Source organism: Thunnus maccoyii, chromosome 6 (assembly GCF_910596095.1).
Source record: "Thunnus maccoyii chromosome 6, fThuMac1.1, whole genome shotgun sequence".
NCBI classification, from domain to species: domain Eukaryota; kingdom Metazoa; phylum Chordata; class Actinopteri; order Scombriformes; family Scombridae; genus Thunnus; species Thunnus maccoyii.
The window spans coordinates 5832528-5854283 of NC_056538.1; the positions used below are offsets into that span (position 1 = coordinate 5832528).

A 21756-nucleotide genomic window follows, 5' to 3' on the forward strand; every position below is an offset into this window, starting at 1 on the left:
ATCATCATCATCATCATCATCATCATCATCAAGTGTGCTATCTTTATCCGTGTGTGTGCGGCTGTGACAGATTGCTCAGAACAAGGAGTTAACTACAGTATCCAGGAACAAACACAAGGCAGAGTCTTTCTCTCCAATTACCATGTGTTTTATGATTGGCCACTGAGAAACTGGAGTTGGAGCATATTTTCTTGAGCTCAAGGGCGTACCAGTGGTACTGTGGGAGGAGAGGGGACTAAGTACTGTAGCAACTCTGCCATCACTAACTTTGTGACCATGAGGCAGAAGTAAACTGAAGGGAAGAGAGAGGAGAGAGAAGGTAATGATGGGGAATTGAGATTAATGATGTCACGTTATTGACAGGCGGTCAGAAAGAGAGAAAAAATGACATGAGACAGACCGAGGGAGCAATGAGGGTGGAGAAGGGGAAGAGGGAGAAGAGAAGAAGAAAGAAAAAAATGAGATGGAAAGAAGAGATGAGAGAGAGAGAAAGAAGAGTGAAAAAGACAGAAAGCGGGTAAGAAAGCATCTCTGACCTCTGGCAGGCAAAGTCAGTGGGTGTCTCTCCAGCGCTCCCATGGGAGCCAGCTCTACTAGAGCATTAATTAGCCATTAACTCAGACACAAGCCAGCATGGACAACCGCTGTCACAGCACACAGTGTGGGTGTGTGTGTGTGGTATGTTTTTGTGTGGCTATTTCAAAGACTGTTTTTACTGGAAAGCAGTGTGCATAAATTGCCATAAATTTCACTGAAATAAGTGGGCTCACACAGACACTTTTATTAAATAAAAAGAATTGAGTGGAAGCAGCTGAGTAATGTTTTGGACCACAAAGCCAATGCTTTTCCAGAAATGTCTCAGGGTTACAGGTAACAAGTGGACAGTGCTTGCTTAAGTGTGTGTTTGGACTCAGATGTAGATACAGCATGGCTAATGAAGCACTAAGTAAAATACATCTTTTCTAAAATGCTTCAACCAAGAGGTAATTAACAAAATTCTAAAATTCTGTTGTGATTACTGAGGGCCAAAATGACCAAATATGTGTCTACTTTTTACATATAATTTAGCTAAAAAACATTAACACTGTTATTTTCAGATAAATTGCAGTATAATTAAAACAAGTTCAAGTACTCTTTAAAGTTGTGACTGTTAAAAGAACTTACTGATACTCATAATGAGAAATAAGTTCCAGTGCCAGTAAATATATTATATCAGAAGGCCCTGTACATGGGTAACATACTAGTTTAAAGGACCAGTGTGTGGAATTTAGTGGCAGTTAGTTGCAACCTGCAACCTCACCACTAGATGCCACTAAATCTCACACACTGGCTCTTTAAGCAGTTAGTGAGAATTTGAACACCCTTCTGTAAGTTTCGTTTTACCTGAATGTATTTAGTGAAGTAACTTTTACCTTAATTCTTCCTTAAATGTCATGTTGTGCTGCCAAGAAGGTGATTAATGCAAATGGTTACCTATAGGAATTAAATAGGAAATGGTTCAATTCAGAAATTCAGTTTTAGGCCAAACAGTTTTGTTTGTTGCCCATCAGTTTCACATGGTCTTCTATCCCACAATGCTTTGAGAGGTAATTTACTCACCTCCCATTAAAAATGAACAGTCAAAACTTGTGACCGGGACTGAGACTGAAGCCTGATTTTTATTTGACTTTGGCTTGTAAAAGTGATTCTTAAAAGAATCATTTTTGTGCATAAAACTGTGGAGATTGGTAAAATTGGCCAGTTTGATGTTTTATGTAAAAGTTGCAAGGAATTGAAAATATTGTAAGGTCTCATAAATATTGTTGGTATCGGAAGATTGCAAATTCATGCAAGCACTGAATAAAACTGACTGATGTACAATTTTAGCGTAATCATGTTCAACGTCCCTCTTTTCCATCACATTAATCTATGCTGGGCTACATCTTACTTCACCTCACCCATCCAGTTTTATTCTCTTCTAACTTCTCTTCTAACTTTTTCTCTTTCTTCTCCCCGTTCTCGCAGGCTGCTCGTTTTCTCTTTACTTAAAAGTCCAATAAAAGAATGCCATCCTCCTCCTCCTCCTCTCCCTCACTTCCTTCCTTTTCTATCCCGCCTCGTGCGTGAGTGTTCGAGACGAGATTACAATCAGACCTTTGTCATCAGTGAATCATTCAAATGGCGGAGGAAGAGGACGAGAGAGTCAATGATCTCTGAGCAGCTAACGATTTCCATCTAATTGCTCCTCCTCCACTCATGGAGAGTGTCGAGGGACGAAGAGAAGAGAAGGAGAGAGGTGAGGAGAGAGAGGAAAAGAGACAGAGAGCGCAAATAATGACAAGCCATTCAGCCTTTAACACTCACCTCTGATAATGATGGGATAGTCAGGCCTATTTGCTCCTAAAATCCTCCTCTTCTTTGTCTCTCTATTCTCACCCTCCTCCTCTCTGCCAATATTTCCTGCTCCGTTTAAATTGACTTCTTTCCCCCACTTAGAAGACACAATAGCGCAGAAAAAAAATATCTTTGTCTTCTTTGGTCAGAGTAGAAAAACTGTGTGTTCCCTTCAGCTGTTCTTATACTATCCCTCTCTCTGATTGCTCCTTCTGTTCTTGAAATCATTTTTGTCGTCATCCCCGTTTCTCAGACGCCACTAGTTTTGACAAAAATGATGCATCTCCTCTGTTTTTTTGTTGTTGTTTTTTTTTTACAAATTTCTCTGGCTAAAGGACTACGTTTATGAGTTATTATCACTTTGTTATGATTGTTAATAACTGGCACAGATGAGGACTTCATCAGCCATTCATGCTTTGTTCCGTTAGTGATTCAAAACAGGGGCCAATTTTTCCATATCAAACAATCCACAAGCAGATACAGTACATATCTTTTTTTTTTTGGCAAACATGCCAAATTAAGAGTGACCTCCTATTACTGTACATTTTCCTTCACTATTCTTAGTCATAAAACTCCAGTGAAGGTGGTTTATGGCAGAAAATTAGAAAAGATAAGAAAAAAATCACATATTTTGGTCTGAAATCAACTGACCACACAGCTGCAGGAAAAGAAAATGTCAACCTCTGTATCAACAAAAATTAAAATAAAATTGCTACATTAATCCTACACATCTGATCCATCCAGTAACCACACTCGTGTGGGAAATATCTGGCTCTTCATGCTTCTCTATATTCACCAGGTAGTCACTAACTTTTTGGTGCTGAGCAGGTAGCGCCTGCTGCAGCTGGAAATAACACTGATGAGAGCGGTGAGAGTGAACCTTGATAGTGAAGTTGCAGCCGTAAAACCAAAACAATGAGCTGAAAGACGCTAAAACGCTCCATAAAGCGGAGGGGAACAACAGAGTCGGGTGATCTGTGAGTGTCACTTTTCACATTACACAGTCATCTGACCCATAGTTAACATAAAAAGTATTGATTTGAGCAGCTTTAAGTCATTTGGATTTTTGCTGCGGATCTAATTAAATGCCATTAAACACAAGAAACCTCGATGGTAGTGGAGCCTTCTTTGGTCAACAAGATGAATGACTTAAAAAGTATTTGTTCACTGGAAATGCACAAGAACCGTATGACAGGTTTGTGTAGATGTTATTGGTAGATGCAGAGTGAATCAAAACTCTTCAAACTGAACTAGTTTCTCCTCTAAATTAATCCGTTCTGTTTGAAGGAAGAATTCTCTAAAGTCAAACTGGAGAACATTCTTATCTTTAAGTCTGAGGAAAGTTTCTACAGCAACACTTCACCATCCAAACAATAGGAGCTTGGGCTGAAATTGTCTCACTACCTCGCAAACCTTTATTATCCAGGAATAATAGCTGATTGTTTGAAGCTTCTCTTCCTTCCTTTTGTTCTGAGCTTCATTGCTCCCATACCTCAGCAGGTATTTATCCCTGGTTTATCAATTTCATCTCAATATTTAAAAAACAGTCTGAGGCCTGTGCTGTTCTATCTGTATTCTTGACCCTTGAAGCTCTATATTTTTAGACAACAATAAATCAGGGAGTTTATTTAGAAATGTTTTTCATCCTTGTTTTTTTAATTGAATATTGCCAGCTAATTAGTATTGCCCTCAGTGTTGTCTGAAATGTAGACAAAATGTGGAGCTGAGGGCACGAATTAAGCCAAAATGTTGTGTCTGAAGAAGAAAATATTCTTTTCTGTTTAGTGCTTACAGTTTTCTGATTTGCTGGCATTTGCTGCGTTTCCTTTTTGATGGTCATAAACTGCTAGAAGCACATTGATTAAGTATCAAACGGTTTCTATTAAGTATCTACAGCGGTTTATCTCCACTCACCTGCACAAGGAACCAGGAGATAAGCACAGAGACCCAGGGGTTACCACTGTGGGACGTCTTCTTAGCAGGAGACAACACCTTACCTACAACAAAAAAAAGAGAAGACAAGACATCTCTGAAAACACATTTATGATTGATGCAGTTGGACTAATTACATAAACTATATCATAGAATGGATGCAAATCGTAACAGATTCTATGGTGTGTGATGAGTGGTTTTCTCTATCAGCTGCTTCACCATTAAAAATATCACCATTGACCTTTGAAAACCGACAACAGTGAAACCCTGGGTGTATAAGTGGACAGAAGATTTAATCAAAGAAAGAATACGATCAATGAGCATCCTTGGTTTTGATAGAGAATTTACTATTGGAAATTACACGTCCACAGGCATCGCTCTTGGCACTGGAAAATGTTACGCTCTGTAATTTCAGATACATTGTGGGCGTAAAGTAAATTAAAATTGAAGGTGGACATTCCTTGCTGATCAGATGTCACTCCAGAGATGTCTGTTGTCAGTACTTGTGCAAGTGTTAACTTGCATAGTGAAACTTTTCTGTTGACACCTCCTCCTCATTGCTATTCCTGATGGTTTTTTGACACTCTACTTCCCACAAGCCTCCATGAAATATTAATGTATTCACTTATCGAATGAGGAGCAGATCTTGGCGTGTGTAGTTTTGCTGCCGGTGGACAAAAACTGAGTGATTTTATGATCGTCTGAAGTTTCAGAGCATCCTCACGCTGAGAAGAATACAGTTCTCGGTTAAACACTGTATGAAAATTGTCTTAGTTCAGGTAAGACACATAAAGCTTATTTAATAATACTTACTGTGGCATTTTAATACCTTGTGTACAGCCTATATTCCATATTTTTATGGAACATATGTAAGTACTTAGTTATCTTCTGATAACCCTGAGAAGGCTCAAGTGCACTTCCCACTAAATTTTAGCATGTACTTGGAAGTATACAGTTACACAGTACAGGAGAACTATAGAGAGTAGAACATGTACTCATTTGTTGTCTTGGTTAAGAAAATGTAGAACTTAAGTTAACGTAATGGAGAAGAAAGTATGCACATCCAAAAAGCTCTTCAACAGGTGTTGGAGCAAACAGGAGAAAGCCACTTCAGTTAACGCAGACATAAAATATAGTAGTGTTTTCACTCCCTCACCTGCTCAGTCATGCAGGATTTACAATAATTAACAATAATTAACACCTGACGTGTCACCACTCTCCCACCCACTCCTGCAGAGATTTTTACTGCTCCTACCTGCAACTTCATACCCCACAAGGAAAATAAGGCTCATGTTTCTCTAACTGATTATTATTTTGAAGAAATGATAAGGCCATGTTTAGACCTACATTAGTACTGTGTGAAAGAAATGTAGTCCCCTCATTCATTTCAATGAGACCATTGTGTGCCCACGCTTGATGCTCAACTTTTGCTGCAATGCAATTCAGCATCATCTGACGAGGTGCTGCAACGGCCAGTCAAATACATGCAACGCCATACTGTATCTCTACAGTTTATCTCACAATCGTCGTGACAAAATAAAAAAGGACTGCCACTGTGATAACTTGTAACTTCCTGTCTCTGATTATCATAACTGCTGTGTGGTGTTTTGGTGTCTGATTAGCCTTCAGACTCATGGATCAGCCTTCCTGGATCCTATTTCATTGTCTCATCAGTACAGGCAAAACACGTCCCCACTAACACAGCCCCTTGTGTTTTTTTGTTTTTTTTTTAAATCAGTGGCATTTTCAGTCTAAACACCCACTAATACAATTACTCTGCTGTTAAAATGCCTCCTTAGAAGACATGAACTAAAAATATGCCTCATTAAATGGACCTGGGCCTGTTTAATATACTGTAGTAGGGAAAATTAAAACAACTTGAAGGCGTGGGAACTAAAAGTCTATTAAAACATAATGTATCCTGTTTCTCTTATAATCTATGTTGTTTCCCATGGCAACAGACACAAACCAGATTCTTGAACGTCAGACATCAGAGCGGCAGTGATAATGTGACGGTTTACAGATCCGATCGGATTCGAATTAGAGATGGCAATTTCTAATGTTACTGACATTTAGACAAAATTCATGTAATTAACTACACGTCTAGTCTAGAACGGAGAAGAGCGAGAGAGGGAGAGTGAGTGGGCGGGCGAGACGGTGAGAGAGACAAACTCAGCTGAAACTTTACTTCTTACAAGACCAATAACTGCAACCTCTCATATTCTCATATATGAAATTTCACGTCATGATGGCTTGTGTTAAACCTCACATGAACAACAAAAGAGACTTCAAGCAATGAGAGATAAAGGGACATGACAAAAAAAAAAAAAGCATATGAAGAAGGAAAGAAAATGACAGAGTGAAGTTGGGGAGGAGGGTGAAAGGGCGGTGGAGGGGAATCTGAGTTTAAGACTAAATTTCACAGCTGATAAATGACTGGAATTAAATCAGTGAGACTTTAAAGTCAAATCAATGCGACTGAGAGGAGCAGATGGCAGAGGATGGAGAAAGCAGGACAAAGGTGAAGGAGTTATCAGCGACTTATAGAGAAGAAAGAAATGGAAGATGTGTAGGATGGCAGGATGAACTCTGTGTATGTGTGTATGTGTTGGAAAAATAATGCACCCATCACTCTGTTTACATAGGACAGTGGCAAGGTTAAGCAGTGAGTAGCATGGATGAATTACAACAACAAGAACAACACACACTTACACACATCACGCATACAGTGTGGTCATACTAACCGTTTCATCCCCCCCTACGAGCGCATTACACATTTTATGGTTCCACACCGACTCTTAATTGAACAGATTAATCTAATTTAAGTTAACCCTTTGACTGCTGCTGATCAGACAGAGCTGAACTTGAGTCATCTGCCTCTGCTCCATCTGATCACTCCGCAGAGGAACTTGCACTAATACAGCCATTTATCTCCCCTGACACACACACACACACACACACACACACACACACACACACGCACGCGTACAGCTATACACACACAGACAGAAACAGGCCAAATCAATTTGCAAAAGACTTAACAAAAGGAGCACAGGATGGGATAAGGAAGTTGCTCACGGTCATTAATAATGACAAAGCACCAAGCGGCATGGATTCACACAGAGAGGCAGAGAGAGATGGAAATCACACGAAGGCTGCGTTCGCTTGATAAGAGAATGACTGCTAGAAGAACTTCATGGTTAACATGACAACTTTTAAAACTTTAAAATGGACCAGCTGACACTGACCACGTTTACATGCACACTAATATTCCACTATTATTCCGAATTTGATACGGATCATGTAATAAGCATATTCTGTTTGGATATTCCGAAGTAGACCTTATTCTGAGTGTAGCATTTTCAGATTAAGACATGTGGAATATGCCGGTATTATTAGGAGCATTACATGTATACAGTGCATTCAGAATATGTGTCTCAATTGGGGTTTTTACCACAGTTTGCGACACACTGCTTCAAGATGACATATGCTGGAGCAGGAAGACAGACAGAGGAGAGGAATGAAAGGAGAGTGGAGAGCTGTTCAGGGCAGGCTGGAAAAATAAGCGCGCCTTCTCCAAGACGGGGAAGGAGAGATTGGTTATTATCCTGACTGACGCTGACGACTCAGTGCGATGCACCAAAAACACTCAGCGGTGTAGTAAACATCATGGAACAAGCTGCGTACTGGATGTGCCTGTAACTATATATGTATAATATCAGTCATATCAGTATCACTTATAAATATCAGGCAGCAGCTCACTGATGTTTTTCACCTTGCTGGTTTACTTCACTGCCTGCAGAGATCTTGAGTTTCCTGTTCCTACTGGAGCAGAAGGAAACCCTGTAAACCCTCTGCATGTAAACACCTTAGTAGGAGTATTGTCTTTTTCGGAATAAGGGAAAAACTGGAATATTTTGTGCATGTAAACATAGTCTAGACTAAGAGTATGTCCAAACTAAGCCAGGTGAATCTTTTTCTCTCTGTTTCAGCTGTCTGTCCAGACTAAAATGATGTTTTTCTTGCCCAAAAACTGATCTTTTCTAAAACAGTTTCCAGAGTGTGTAAATCTTAAAGCAGCAGCTTGGCGTTTGCTGGGCAGTAAAGTTGTGTGTCAGTAAAGTTAAGAGGAGATTTTACGTCACCTCAAACCTAAAAGTCACTGTAGCCGAATACACGATGCAGTTGTCATCATTAACCAGAATTTATGTTGATTTTGTCAGATGACGTTGCAACTATAAAATTATTTTTTTATCACCACAGTGCAGCAGCTTGAGAATGACTGCTGGTTAATAGGTCGTATTGATGGGACACAATTAAATGACTTTTTCATTCCGTTGTCTGACAACGGAAACAGAAAAATATGTAAATGAGAACAAAAAAAAAATCATGAATTCTGTTACATTAAAACACTTTGGAACAAGCTGTCACTTGGCAGAGTAAGCACACTGTGTCAATATTTTGTCAAATAAAATAGTGATAGCCTGACTGACTGTAGTTCAGTTCAGTTGGTCCGGACCAAGGAAAAAAAAGATACATTGTTGCCTTTCAGTTCTGGTCCACAGACTAACAGGTGACTCTGATAATTGTCATACAACATCATCAGTGCTACATGGACCCATGTGGGAAAACCAGTCTGGTTCCTGACAGCAGGTCATGGAGCTCTTTACTGCACCTTATGTGTTTCTTTCACTTCTCTGGTTAGAGCTCACAAAGAAATAACTGAGCAATATTAGTTGAGATTGCAACTGGACTGCATATGTTTTAGTTCAGATGATGTAACATAACTGACAGGGAGCATATGAAGCACTTCACTGCACCTACCAAACAAGTCATCCCTGGCCAGGGCGTAGAGGATGCGTGAGGCTCCGATGAGGTTGCTCATGGCAGCGGAGAGGGTGGAGGAATAAACCCCGACAGTGACGAAGGGTCTCCAGACGTTGATGTCTCTGAGGAAGCTGTAATCCCTCTGAAGCAGCACACTACAAAGGTTTAGAGATAAACCTGAGATTAATACAGATAACTTGAACAAACATAAATAAATAGAAAATAATTCACTAATTCTGTTACTCAACTGAGCAACAAAGATATGCTACAAACAAATAATAAAAGAAATCAAAAGAAAAATAAAATTAAAGAAATAGCTGAGCAGTGAAGTACAGCAGTAAATGTTTTATGAACAGAGTTTTTCATTTGAATTTTTCATTTTAACCTTTCTCAATCTTTCATGGTCAAGAATGAACTATCTTACTTAACCTTGAAATTAACATGGATGAAAGTCTTAACAAGTGCTCCATGACGACCGACCAAACTCCATCTGTCCATGAAGGCTGAGTGATAAGGTTGAAGTCAAGCGGACCTTGACATGAGATTGTTTTTTTGAACCTGAGTTTGATATAGTTTTGTTTTATGTGTAACTTCAACTGAAATTTATATATTTTTTACTATGTTCACCATCTTAGTTTAGCGTGTAAGCATGTTAACATTAAGTTAGCATGCTAACATTTGCACTAAACACAAAGTACAGCCGAGGCTGAAGGGACTGTCGTTAGTTTTGCAGGTATTTGGTCATAAACAAAAATAGTGGACAACTTAAGACTTTGACCTGATGATGGTGCTGTATAGAAAGTTAGAGGGTCACCAAAGTTGTTACAATTCACCCAGAGAGGAACATGAATGTCAAATTTTATGGCAATCTATACAAGTATCAACCACAAGTATCAACCTCTTATTATGAAAAGAGAGCGGCAGAGAAAGAGCAAAATAAAGTCCGAGCTACTACTACAACCTTGTGTTGAAAAACTTCCCATACAACAACACCACACAGAAGGCATCCATCATTTTTGCAGCCATAAACAGAGTTTTATCATTTTATTATATTTGTGTCAGGAGATCAAAATCAAGTGGTCCAAAAGGTAGTTTGTTATTTTAAACTCATTTGTTCTGGGGGCAAAACGATGCCCAATGGAAAAGAACAAGATTGAAGAGGAAGGTATGATTACACTGCCAGGGTGCCTAATGATGAGATGCTTGGAATAAGGGGCTCACTCCAGAGTGTGTGTGTGTGTGTGTGTATGTGTATGTGTGTGTGTGTGTGCAGGAGGTGCTGCACTAGACGTGGAGAAAGAGAGATCAGAGAGTACAAAAACCACAGCGGGGTGTGCATGATTACGGCCTGCCCCCCACCTCTCTTCAATACAACACAGCTAGAGAGAGGAGATCCATCCCAATCTCTCTTGGTGTTTCGATACACACACACACACACACACACACACACACACGCTCCATCTATTCCCCTCCCTCATCACCTCCATCTCCCTCATCATGATGTTTTTAAAACCCATTCGAGGTTTTTTTTTTTTTCTTTCTGCTTTTCTGTCTCACTCCCCCCCCCCCCCCCCCCCTCTCTCATTACATCTCCACTTGTGCCAAAGTCCATTCTCTCTCTCTCTTTTTCTTTTTCTCTCTCTCTCTCGTAATTAAGAGTCTCATCACGTTTTCTTTCAGGTCCAGTGATTTTAATACTTATTATCATGGCCCTATTAAGTATTGTTCACTCCATCCAAAGATCCGAGCACACTATTATTTCACACGGTGCCCAAGAGGCAGGCAGTGCACGCACACTGTTTTCACAGCTATCATTGTTAAGATATTGCATTGACTACCATTCATTGTGGACAGCCTAACCTTAACCTTAACCATTACCAATTCATGCATAACCCTAACCTTAACCTAACCTAATTTCATTTCATTTATTATTATTACTATTGTTATTCAAGAAAAGATTAAAAGTAACATTACAGATTTACATTCAAACCAGCCTGACAGGTTCCTGAAACACATTATAAAATAAAAACAGTGTTTATATGCCTGTTTGAAGTGTGTATTAAAGGTTATAGCTCTAATGCGATATGGGATCTCATTCCAGATTTTAGTGTATGTGTGAAAAGATGATCTCTGACCATAGTTGTTTTTGAAAACCTGTGCATGTGAAACTGATCTGGTGATGCGTTCCTGCCTTGTGTCGTGTCTTGGAAGTAGAGCAGCAAGTGTTGGATGGGGAGTTATAATTTTGGATCTGAAAGTAAAATTTAACGGCTAGATTTTTATACCAGAAAAGGTCCCCAGGAAGTAACAAAAACGCATGCGCGCACATGCACACACACACTTTTGCATTACCACAAATCAACTAAACAAAAGGTTCTGCAGAGAAGTTAAAATCACCCTCGAAATTAGGAAATGAAACTACTTTGTTTATTTGGCATGTGTGTGTGTGTGTGTGTGTGTGTGTGTTACAGCGTGGGCACTGCAGTGAAAAGTTTATGAACCATTGCTTTAATCAGAGTCTCTGATATATCAGACCGTTATATATATATATAACGGTCTGATACACAAGCACATGCTTCAAAGGTTGTGTCCATCACACAAAAAAAAGAACATTATGTTAAAAAGTGGTAAGCATGATGAAGAATTAAAGTGTGTGTGTGTGTGTGTGTGTGTGTGTCTGTGACAGAGGTGAGTGATGATGTGGGTCAAAACTTACAGGCTGATTATCAATTCCACTGACGTGTAGCAGGAGCAAAATAAATTTCAAAAAGCTTGACATTTCCAAACTGGCTCTCAAAAAACAAAGCCGCTGCAAACTGGGTGACAGTGATGACAAATGGTGTGTGTGTGTGTGTGTGTGTGTGTGGGCATGTGTGTGTGTGAGAGAGGGAGGGGGGGGGTTGTTCATGTGTTGGGTCATAATAGAACGAGCAACAATTTGTATAGTAACTGTGCTTCATAATTTTGTGTTTCTTTCGAAGCCGTGCATTCATTATCAAGGGAGTGTTGCTTATATGTGACTCTGTGTGTGTGTGTGTGTGTGTGTGTGTGTGTGTGTGTGTGTGGGGTGGGGGTGGGCGGGTGGCCCTGGATAGTAATTATTGATCAGATCATCCAGCTGAAATGAGCTCTGCCATCCAAATAAAGAGCAGAACAAAAGCGCGAGGGAGCTAGTGACAGATTAAAGGAGGCTCGTTTAGAGAGGAACAGGAAACAAAGCTAAACGACTAAAAGGAGCCCGCAGAGATTGTTTCGGCCGATTGTTCTCGTTCCTCCCGGCCCTCTCCATCCTTCAGCTCATTTGCTTACCATTTTTATTCATGCCCTCATTTGTGTATTCATGCGTATTCATCTTTTAATCCATCATTTCATGTGTTTGTGCTTCTGATAATTCACCAGCGCTTTGGTCGAACATTATGGATTAATTATCTGCTATTTTTCAACTGGGATGAAAAATGAAGTGCTGACGTGTGTGTGTGTGTGTGTGTGTGTGTGTTTAGGTATATTATAACACCTACGTACACACTGACTGCCATCACAAACAGCGCTTATTCTGCTGTGATCCTGGTCGTCTTAGCTCTCCCGGGGCGAGGTCACTCCTCATCAGCGCTAACATAACGATTCAGAATCATCTAGTTTAATGATCTGAAGAAAAAGGCTTCTCGATCTCCAATAAATGATCAAATGAGACCATAGCTAGTTCTTGAGATGGCTCTGGCTTATGGCTAACATCACTGTTATGCTCATTGCACCGTTATGTGACCATTTGCTTCTCTCCAATATGGACATGATGGTCCTGTAAGTCAATACAGCCACTCTCTGTAGAATACAAAGGCCCTCTGATAAATCTCTCCATCAATGTTGCATTGACAGCATTTATAGCTCCTCTATTTTTCTTTTGTTGTCCTTCTCTCTATGTTTGCAAGCAAGGATGGACTGATGGTTTTTTTGAAGGTAAATAGCAGAATGAGGCTTTTGTATAAATGCTGATGAAAGCCATTGTTTGAGGTTCATTATTCAAAACTTTTAGATAACTTAGATTAGACTTAGATTATGATGAGCAAAAAACATCCCAAAATTGGATCATCCGTCTATCTATCTTTTTGTGGTAAGAAATCTTCTACAACAGCATGTACTGATCAATATTTTCTATATGAATAATTAATCAAATGACTGTGTAATGGAGAGAGGGGTTGCTCATGGTGAGAAAAACCTACAGGAAATTGTCAACCAGTTTTGCACGGTGCTTTTTAGACCTTTTTAAGACCATTGCTTTGGTTTTACGGCTCAACAATTCAGCTTTCACCATCAGCAGGAAGATGTTTCAAATAGGAAAAAAAATCCTCAATGTTAAGCCCACTGTACACTCACTGTCTGGCACCACATGGAGAACAAAGTTAGGAGTTGGCCCAAAGAGAAAGTCAAATAGCTAGCAGCCTAGGATATATTTTTCTCAGTAGGTGGTGGAGACCAAAACGGAGGTAAAAAGGAGAGTAAAGACTGGAAATACAATCATCATTGGAAAACAACATGACACCAATAAAATTAATACCAATATGTGTGTTGGGTGTGTAAACAGGCAATTTTTTGCTAACATGTTAGTCATATCAAATTTATAAAGTTGCTTAATATGTTAGAGATTGCTTGTTTGTCAGGTTTTTGTGGACTTCTTCTGACCCTATTTGGCCAAGAAAATCAATTAATGCAGCTTTAAAATTGATACTACTTGGCTCGTTAGTGCTCCTAACGACAGGACAGCATATGTGGTATTGATAGATTTTTAAAATGTGCCTGCGGTCATTTAATGTAGGAACATGTCTCCCAGTGCAAAGGTGTGGCTCATTCATTTGTTTTTAATAGATTTTGGACTGGGGTCAAATAGGCTCTATGGCACAGAGGAATAAGATACATCGGGCTTTACTAATTGGTAGGATCAGTTCATTGTAGGTTTTGGTCTTTTCATTGGATTCGTTGATAATAACAAAAATATAGAATATCACCAGACTCATCCTTTGAGTGTAAAGCAATAGCCTATTACTCATGGAGAGAGAACTTGAACGGACAGACCGGCAGGTGGGATTGTTGAAAAGTTTGTGATGACTATACCAGTTGGACTTTTTAAGATACTGTTTTCCAAGAAGTTCAAGTGTCCTTTTCACAGTATATTTAAGAGCACAGGTTAAGACTTACAGACTTACAGTATTTTAGCATTTCTGGTCTTTATATTAAATGAAAAAACACTATATATATGTCTGCTTTGTATAAGTGCACCGTAATCCTGGCTAAAATTGAATTGAAAGTGCATGATACAAAAGTAAAAATGCTGCACCTCAGCTGAACGACATGAAAAGGTGATAATTCTATGGCCTAATTTTCCACCGTGCCAATGGGGAAAAACAAATAACTCTTTTCTGCAAGCAAAGCCACTTCCAAAATCCTCAGAGCAGACTTCAAAAACTCTTAACAGTAGCAGCCTGAACTCACTCGGATCTCAATTCACAAAAGACCCGTGTTACCTTTACAGAATCTGTATCTGGCCTGGTGCGCTTTATGCGAGCTCAGGCCTCTTAGAGACAACTGATTCGACTCCATTGCAACAAATGTACCGGCTCAGAGCTACATCCTTTACTGCTGGGATTTAGTGTTGGTCTTTAGCCTCACTTCACCTTGACCTTGTTGGTGCTTTTAGAGTGTAGCCACCGTACACGAGGGGCAAGAAAGAGATAACGACAAAGCATCAGCCGAGGAAAAGGAGGCAAACAGAAAGCAAAAGGGAGGTAAGAGAGGGGGTTGTAGGAGCCAGAGAGAGAGAGGGAGAGGGAGAGTTAAGTGCTCTCAGGGGAGTAGACTGTGGTTAAGGATTATTAAATGGGATCAATAACTAACAAGGCCTCTGTGCACACACACACACACACTGTCTTCTTCTCACTCCCTCCCCTTCTCGTATACTCTCACTTACTCTCTCCTAACACTTCAAATGTACTCTACACTTCTCAGCTTTTCTGGGGCCCGTTTTCTCATTCACATTTTAAAATGTTTATCAAATCTCTCCTGATAATCTCGTCTCGTTTTATGACCGCTCTCCATTTCACCGTTTTCCATTTTCAGCCTCTCTATACGGTCCTTCTTTCCACCAACTTCCAATCTCCAGCCACTTGTTTATATTACTTCATCATTTGCCCTCCATGCTTGTAACTAGAGGTTGACTGATATTGGATAGCAAAATCAACAGATGTTTTTTTTTTAATATTCAGGGTGGAAAACGCCCTAAGGAAAAGCAAGTATACCATTGGGTGATGACAGAGGTCTCAAATGAACTGGACGACATATATATATATATATATATAGGGCTGAGGTGAAAGCAAGCAGAACTTCCAGGTTCTGTGAATGGGAAAGAATGGCCGATTGGCATAGATGTTTATAGACAGCAGATATTACAGCTGAAGAGTTTGACAGGTGACATTAGAGGAGCGTGTGGGTGGATATGATGGAAAATGGAGAAACAGTGGGTAACAAACACAAGCACATCAGCTCCCCGGGATTCGTCACTGTCCTATTTCCCGGCGTTAACGTGCATCAACTATCTAGAGAGACAGTTTTGTTTCACTTAATTCATTCAGCCTGACATTGTGTTCATGTTAGCTGATTTGTTGTTGAGTGGGTGTTATTTTGACACGTAAGCTGCGGCAGCAGTTGTTAGGAGCAGTTAACTTGAGGTTTTTTTGCATTAATCAAAGGAATATGTCTATTTAAGAGTTGCTATTTCTGTACGTTGACCTGCTGCGTCAAGCTAATCCATTCTGTAGCCGTTTTTCATTATTGTAGCTGGGTAGTTAGCTAGCTATGTAGGAGGATAATGTCTATATTCTTTATCCTGCCTACTGATTTGCCAGTTGTTTCTCTAACTGACTGAAACAACATCCAACTGTGAACTGCTGAACAAATTGAATACCCCCCCAAGACACCAATTTATCTTGGAGTATAGATAATAAACCCCAGAAATACTTTTTACTTTTTCCAGAAACCATCAGAGAGGCTGCATCATACAGAAGTCAGCTGGACATGAAGTGACGACTTTGCCTCTCTTTACATAATTTCTAGTGGAATCTGATCAAGAAGTTGAATTAGAGTTCAAATTTAGTGCTTTCAATAGATGAGAGATATTCATCAATTATAATAAATGTAAAATCACATTAACTGCCTCATGCCTATCATAACAGAGTGGGCAGCCAACCAAATGTTTTTTTGGGCTTTTTTTAACCCAATATCTAAACCTCTCTGACACCCAAATCCTCCCTCTATGTCTCCCTCTTCAATCCCTGCAGCTTTGAATTCAGACAGGACATGATGTTGAAGACTTGGCCTGTGCTGCTGCCATTGTTACCCCCCCTTCCTCAAAAAACAAACGGGGACAGCAGTGGAAAAAAAAAAAAGGAGAGAGGGGGCGAAAGTGACTGGAATCTCTGCAGTGGAGAGATAGGGGGTGAATAACAAAAGGAGGGAGCACGGCTGTGTGGATGGATGGATGAATGATAGACAGGAAAAGGAGGAAGAAAGGAAAGAGGGAAGCCAAGAACGCTGCTGTGAGGTGATAGTGCCAGGAGTAAAGGATGGGGAGGAGGCGGGGATGGGGATGAGGGAAGAAGGGATGCAGGACAAGTCTGGACAAGGAGAAGGAGAAAGCCTGAGAATGAGGGGGGGGAGATGGAGTGTGGAATAAAACACATGGTTCCTGATTGTATTTTGCAGAAGAAGAACATAAATGAGAGGAGCTAAAAACATCATGGACTAAAAAAACATGAGATTATGTTTACTGTAAGAAAGAAGTTACTACAGATGTGTGACTGGAGATATTGTAGTCTTTTATAAACCTGTTTCCTGGTTTTGAGTTTCCTCTCTACATGGCTGGATTTAACTGTTAGCAAAAATTTGGTGTTGGGCACCTGTTGACTCCCAGCAGGGCTGCTGTACAAAACACGAGCACAAAATTTGCTACTAATGCTGGATATTGTACTTTGTTCCCTAACAAATTTTCAACCTCTCAGTTTTTTTTTTCTTTTTTTTCAGTTTTTTTTCTCAGGGTTTTTGGGCTCTCTAGAGATCTGGGGCCCAGGCACAGTTGCCCAATTTGCCCATTTAGTACTCCAACCTCGCCCTGCACTGTTTGAAGCCCCAATTAATGGCTAGTGACATTCATTTTGCCTACTAATTCAGTGTCCCAGGTCGGATACATGTAAGGTAGGGGATATTACATTGATGTCTTCTTTATTACTACCACTGGAGGTCACCAAAGTCACATCATTTTCAAATCTTATAAATACCGGCTTTAAAATCTAATTTGAAAGTGGATGTGCTTCTATGCAAGAAAATGTCGGGCCATCAGTTTGTCATGATCATTTATACTACTGCTTTACTTTGTTTTGACATTTCTATCATTTTATTGCCATGTTTATAGCTACCGTAGCAGCAATGACAGCAATGTCGCTCTGTCCATCACTTAGGTCCAAACGGAAATATCTTAACAACTATTGGATGGATTGCCATGAGTTTTGTCCAGCCATTCATGTCCCCCTCACAATGAACTGTAATAACTTTGATCTTCTGACTTTTCTTCTAATCTAGCACCATCATCAGGTCTAAAATTTCACTTGTTCAATACTTTGGTTTACAACCAAATACCTGCAAAAGTAACAATCTCATCAGCTTCAGCTGTACTTTATGTTTAGTGCTAATTAACAAATGTTAACATGCTAACATGCAACGCTAAGATGATTAATATTGTAAACGTTATGTTTAGCACCAGCATGTTTGCATTGTCATTGTGAAAATGCATGCTAGCATGATGATCTTAGCATGTAGCTCAATGCGCTGCTGGGACTACGTGCAGCTAACATGGGTCTGCTGGTTCACAGGGATTTTTATAGGGGTAGGAACTATGGCAAAGAAAATAAAAAGGACCCTTGAATGGTGAAAGTGGTGAAGGCCCTGAGTTCTTAAAAATCTGCAGAGTTAAGGGAGAGAATCTTGCAGTTAGAAAAAGGACTAAGCAGGGAGGGAAGTTGGTGAATGAGTAAGAAAAAGTGAGTAATAGAGAAAAGGGAGAAAATAGGAAGTAAGAAGGAATGGAAATAGATAGTGTGTGGGTAGAGACAAGAGGAAGAGTAGACATACTGCATGCTTTTTGAAGGACGGAGAGAAAAAAGGAAGGTGCAAAGTGATGAGAAAGATGCAACTTTTCTGGAAAAGTGAGAGGAATTACATGCTGTCCACAATTAATGGAAGTCAATGCAATGTCTTAACAAGTATAGCTCTGTGTGTGTGTGTGTGTGTGTGTGTGTGAGTGAGTGAGTGAGTGAGTGAGTGAGAGAGAAAGAGAGAGAAAGAGAGAGAGATATCTTGCCTTATGTACAATTTATGACATTAATAAAAATATTAATATATTACAGCAGGTGTCTTTCTGACTGTAATTGCCTGCCAATACAGGCCATAATTCTGAATTTATTTAGGATTTCTACATAAAAGATATTGTTTAATGTAGTGAATTAGCCATTCAGGTTCAGGCAAAATTGAAAACACAAAATCATTGTCTGCAATATAAATGCACAATTTTGAGATTATCTTCATGATTGAAAGCATGATTTCTTCTCTTGGAGCCATAATCAAAATTCTACCAGAATCTTTCTGTTTTTGGTTCAGTCTAGACAGGCACAGTTGTCTTATGCTCAATACTTTGAATAAAAAAACAGTATTGCTGTATTGGTAGAAAAATACAAGGATTATGAAGACAACATAAGCCTCTTTCACCATAGGTTCCAACTAAGAGCAAGTTTAAAACTGGACCCAGGTAAGATGGCTTCCATATGGTTCCATACCAGAATGGTAAGTCATTATATGTCACATCTAGTGTTTTTGTTCGGCATGAGTTGCTTATGGTTAAGGTTAGGGTTAGGGTTTGGCTGTCCACAATGAATGGAAGTCAATGCAATGTCCTAACAGGGATAGCTGCGCAAACTTGTGTGTGTGTGTGTGTGCGCGCGTGCATGCGTGCGAGCGCATGTGCTTGTGTGAGAGTTGGGTAGGGGTGCAGAGGAGAGAGACAGAGGCACTTCGGGGGGTATGCGAATTGCACACAAATTCACCAGGCTGCATGTCAGAGATAGCACTACAAAAGAGGGCCCAATAGATTCAAATTAATATAATTATCAAGTCAGTTATTAATACAAAAGCTTCTATAGCACGGGGCGGATTAGCCCACAGGTCACTGCCGCACAATACTGTGGAGAAGCAGAAACACACGTGTGTGTAGTGTGTTCGCTCACACACACAAAAAAGAAGTCAATCAACCAAAAACAAAAACCCCCACAGTTAAAACAGACACTAAACCAGTTAGTTAATATTCTAGCAGGAAACCAGATCTAAAATAATAAAAAACTGTGGAGCAACAGAGTGAGTTGTCATGCTCACTCTGTTGCTTTAAGTGTCCACACACACACACACACACACACACACACACACTAGCAAAAGGGCTTGATAAAGTAGCGACAGGGCAATCTGTCATGGCTGGCTAGCTGGTCACATGAGGTTAATAGATTCCCCCTATCTCACATCCCCTCAGCCTTCATCGCCATCATCACCGGCCCTCTTACCATAATGGCATATCATCAGTGATAATCTCAAAACAGACAAAATATGGGGCCCACTCTATTAACAGTGACCTGGAAACCAGTTGTACGTCTTTCACATCCAAATGAGCTTCATTTTCTTTGCAGTGCTAATAGCTGTGAAGCAGAAAATGTGCTCAGTACTGTCACTGCATCTACAAAGTTAATCTCACAGTCACAGGGTTTCCCACTGTGGACTGGGTGGAAAATTCCACAATGTTCCATAACAAAGTTGCATTGCTAACTTGGAATGCTTCTGAAAACCTTGTTAATGCTATAAATTTGCAATAAAAAAAGGTAAAGTGTGGCTGTTCTTTCTGACATATTTCTGTATGGTGAGTCACTTCTAACAGTCAGTGAATCCTGTGACTTGTGGAGATCGTTTCCAAATCTCATAACTTTCCCTTCCAAGAACTCTCAAACTAAAATTCTCTGATGTTCCAAGAACTCCATGACCTTTGGGAAGTCCACATACAGAGCATAAGAGAAGTGTTCTGGCTGTTGAGGTATGTCATAGTTCATGTTAAAAACCAAGTCTGAACTAGATATAGCTGTCCGGTCCGGGTTAAATTACCTCATCCCTCGTTATAATGAGCACACACTGACAGTCCCCATCTCCCCTTCTCACACCTGAGCAAGGGCACCGATGCCATGATATCAGCACACACACTGACACAGGTAGGCAGTTATAAAGAGGTACTCTCACCGTGCAGTAGCCTACAATCATTTTCAGAGGCCATTCTCCCACCTCCCTGACATTCACTTTTAAATACAATCTTAACTACTTTGCCTTTAAAGCTATGATGCAGAACTACAATTTGCAGAGGGTGGCAATTTAGAAGAGCCTTATGAAAAGGTTAGTTTGTCACTCTAAATATTCTCTTTAAAGGGAAGCGTAGCTGGCTGGTAAGAGAGTGTGACTGCCACCCTTTGGACAACCTGTGTAACTGCAACAGTCACTGAATTTCTCTTTTGCTTGTATTATTTAACAATCAGAGGAATCATGCATCAAACTGTATACATTTTCAATACAGGAAGACACAGCTGGAATCAGACCTGTTACCCTGACAGCATTAGCATAATGCTAAACTCACTCTGCTACACCATCTTCCAGTAACACCCCCTCATTTCTACACACATGTGCACTTGGTAAATGGATGTTACTGCAATTCTTGTGCCATGATAGATATTGCTCTTTTTCTAATTTCCTTATTAGGACATTTTAAGTGTTTATTAATCAGTATTTGTTAATAACTATAACTCCTTCTGTGTAGCAGGAAGTATTATACACTGTTACTGGTGTATAAACAGATAACGACAATAGTAATTATTTAATATGAATAGGAAATAGTATCTATTACTGAATATTCAATTAGGCTTATTAAATTCATATATAAGTATTTACTTCTTCACTCTCAACAAGTGAGCGACTCTATCCACTGATGAAGGCCATGAGATGTTGCTGAAAGATTCAAAAGGAATCTAGTAAGTGGACCTTGAGTTTAAAAGTTTAAACATATTCTAAAAAAAGTTTTTAACTCGTATTCGTATTTGTACATGTGTAGAAACATATCATTAAATATGATTATAGCTTAATTATAATGTGTTATAAACAACATATGAAGTGTTTATATACTGCTTATAAATGCTAAATAAGGGGGTATAAAGTAAAGTCTACCTACCCCCTCCCCACAGTGACTGCCATAATAGTTAGATACTACCATTGCTGTAGTTAACCTTATATCTTCTTTTTTTCCTTTTTTTGTTTTACACAAACACATATTCAATACTCTCACACACACACAAAAAAACATAACTTACATCACAAACACAAACAAAAACAACAGACATACCACATATATACACACATATGCAAACGCACATACATGGCAAGCACTATATGTGATTGTGGTACAGAAACATTCACTTATACAGTAATTTAAATTGCCCTGGCATCTTGTCT

At 39.6% G+C, this 21756-nt stretch overlaps 1 protein-coding gene across 1 annotated transcript in view; it reads right to left on the reverse strand.

Annotated features, from left to right (window-relative positions):
• The window catches only part of zgc:153039 (uncharacterized protein LOC767698 homolog), a 65165-nt gene that overhangs the window by 28958 nt on the left and 14451 nt on the right, over positions 1–21756 (reverse strand). Inside the window, exons 7-8 of the mRNA XM_042413485.1 lie at positions 9130–9287; positions 4288–4370 (exon numbers count right to left, since the gene is read on the reverse strand). Coding sequence (XP_042269419.1) covers positions 4288–4370; positions 9130–9287 — 241 coding nt within the window. The remainder of the gene's footprint in view (positions 1–4287; positions 4371–9129; positions 9288–21756) is intronic.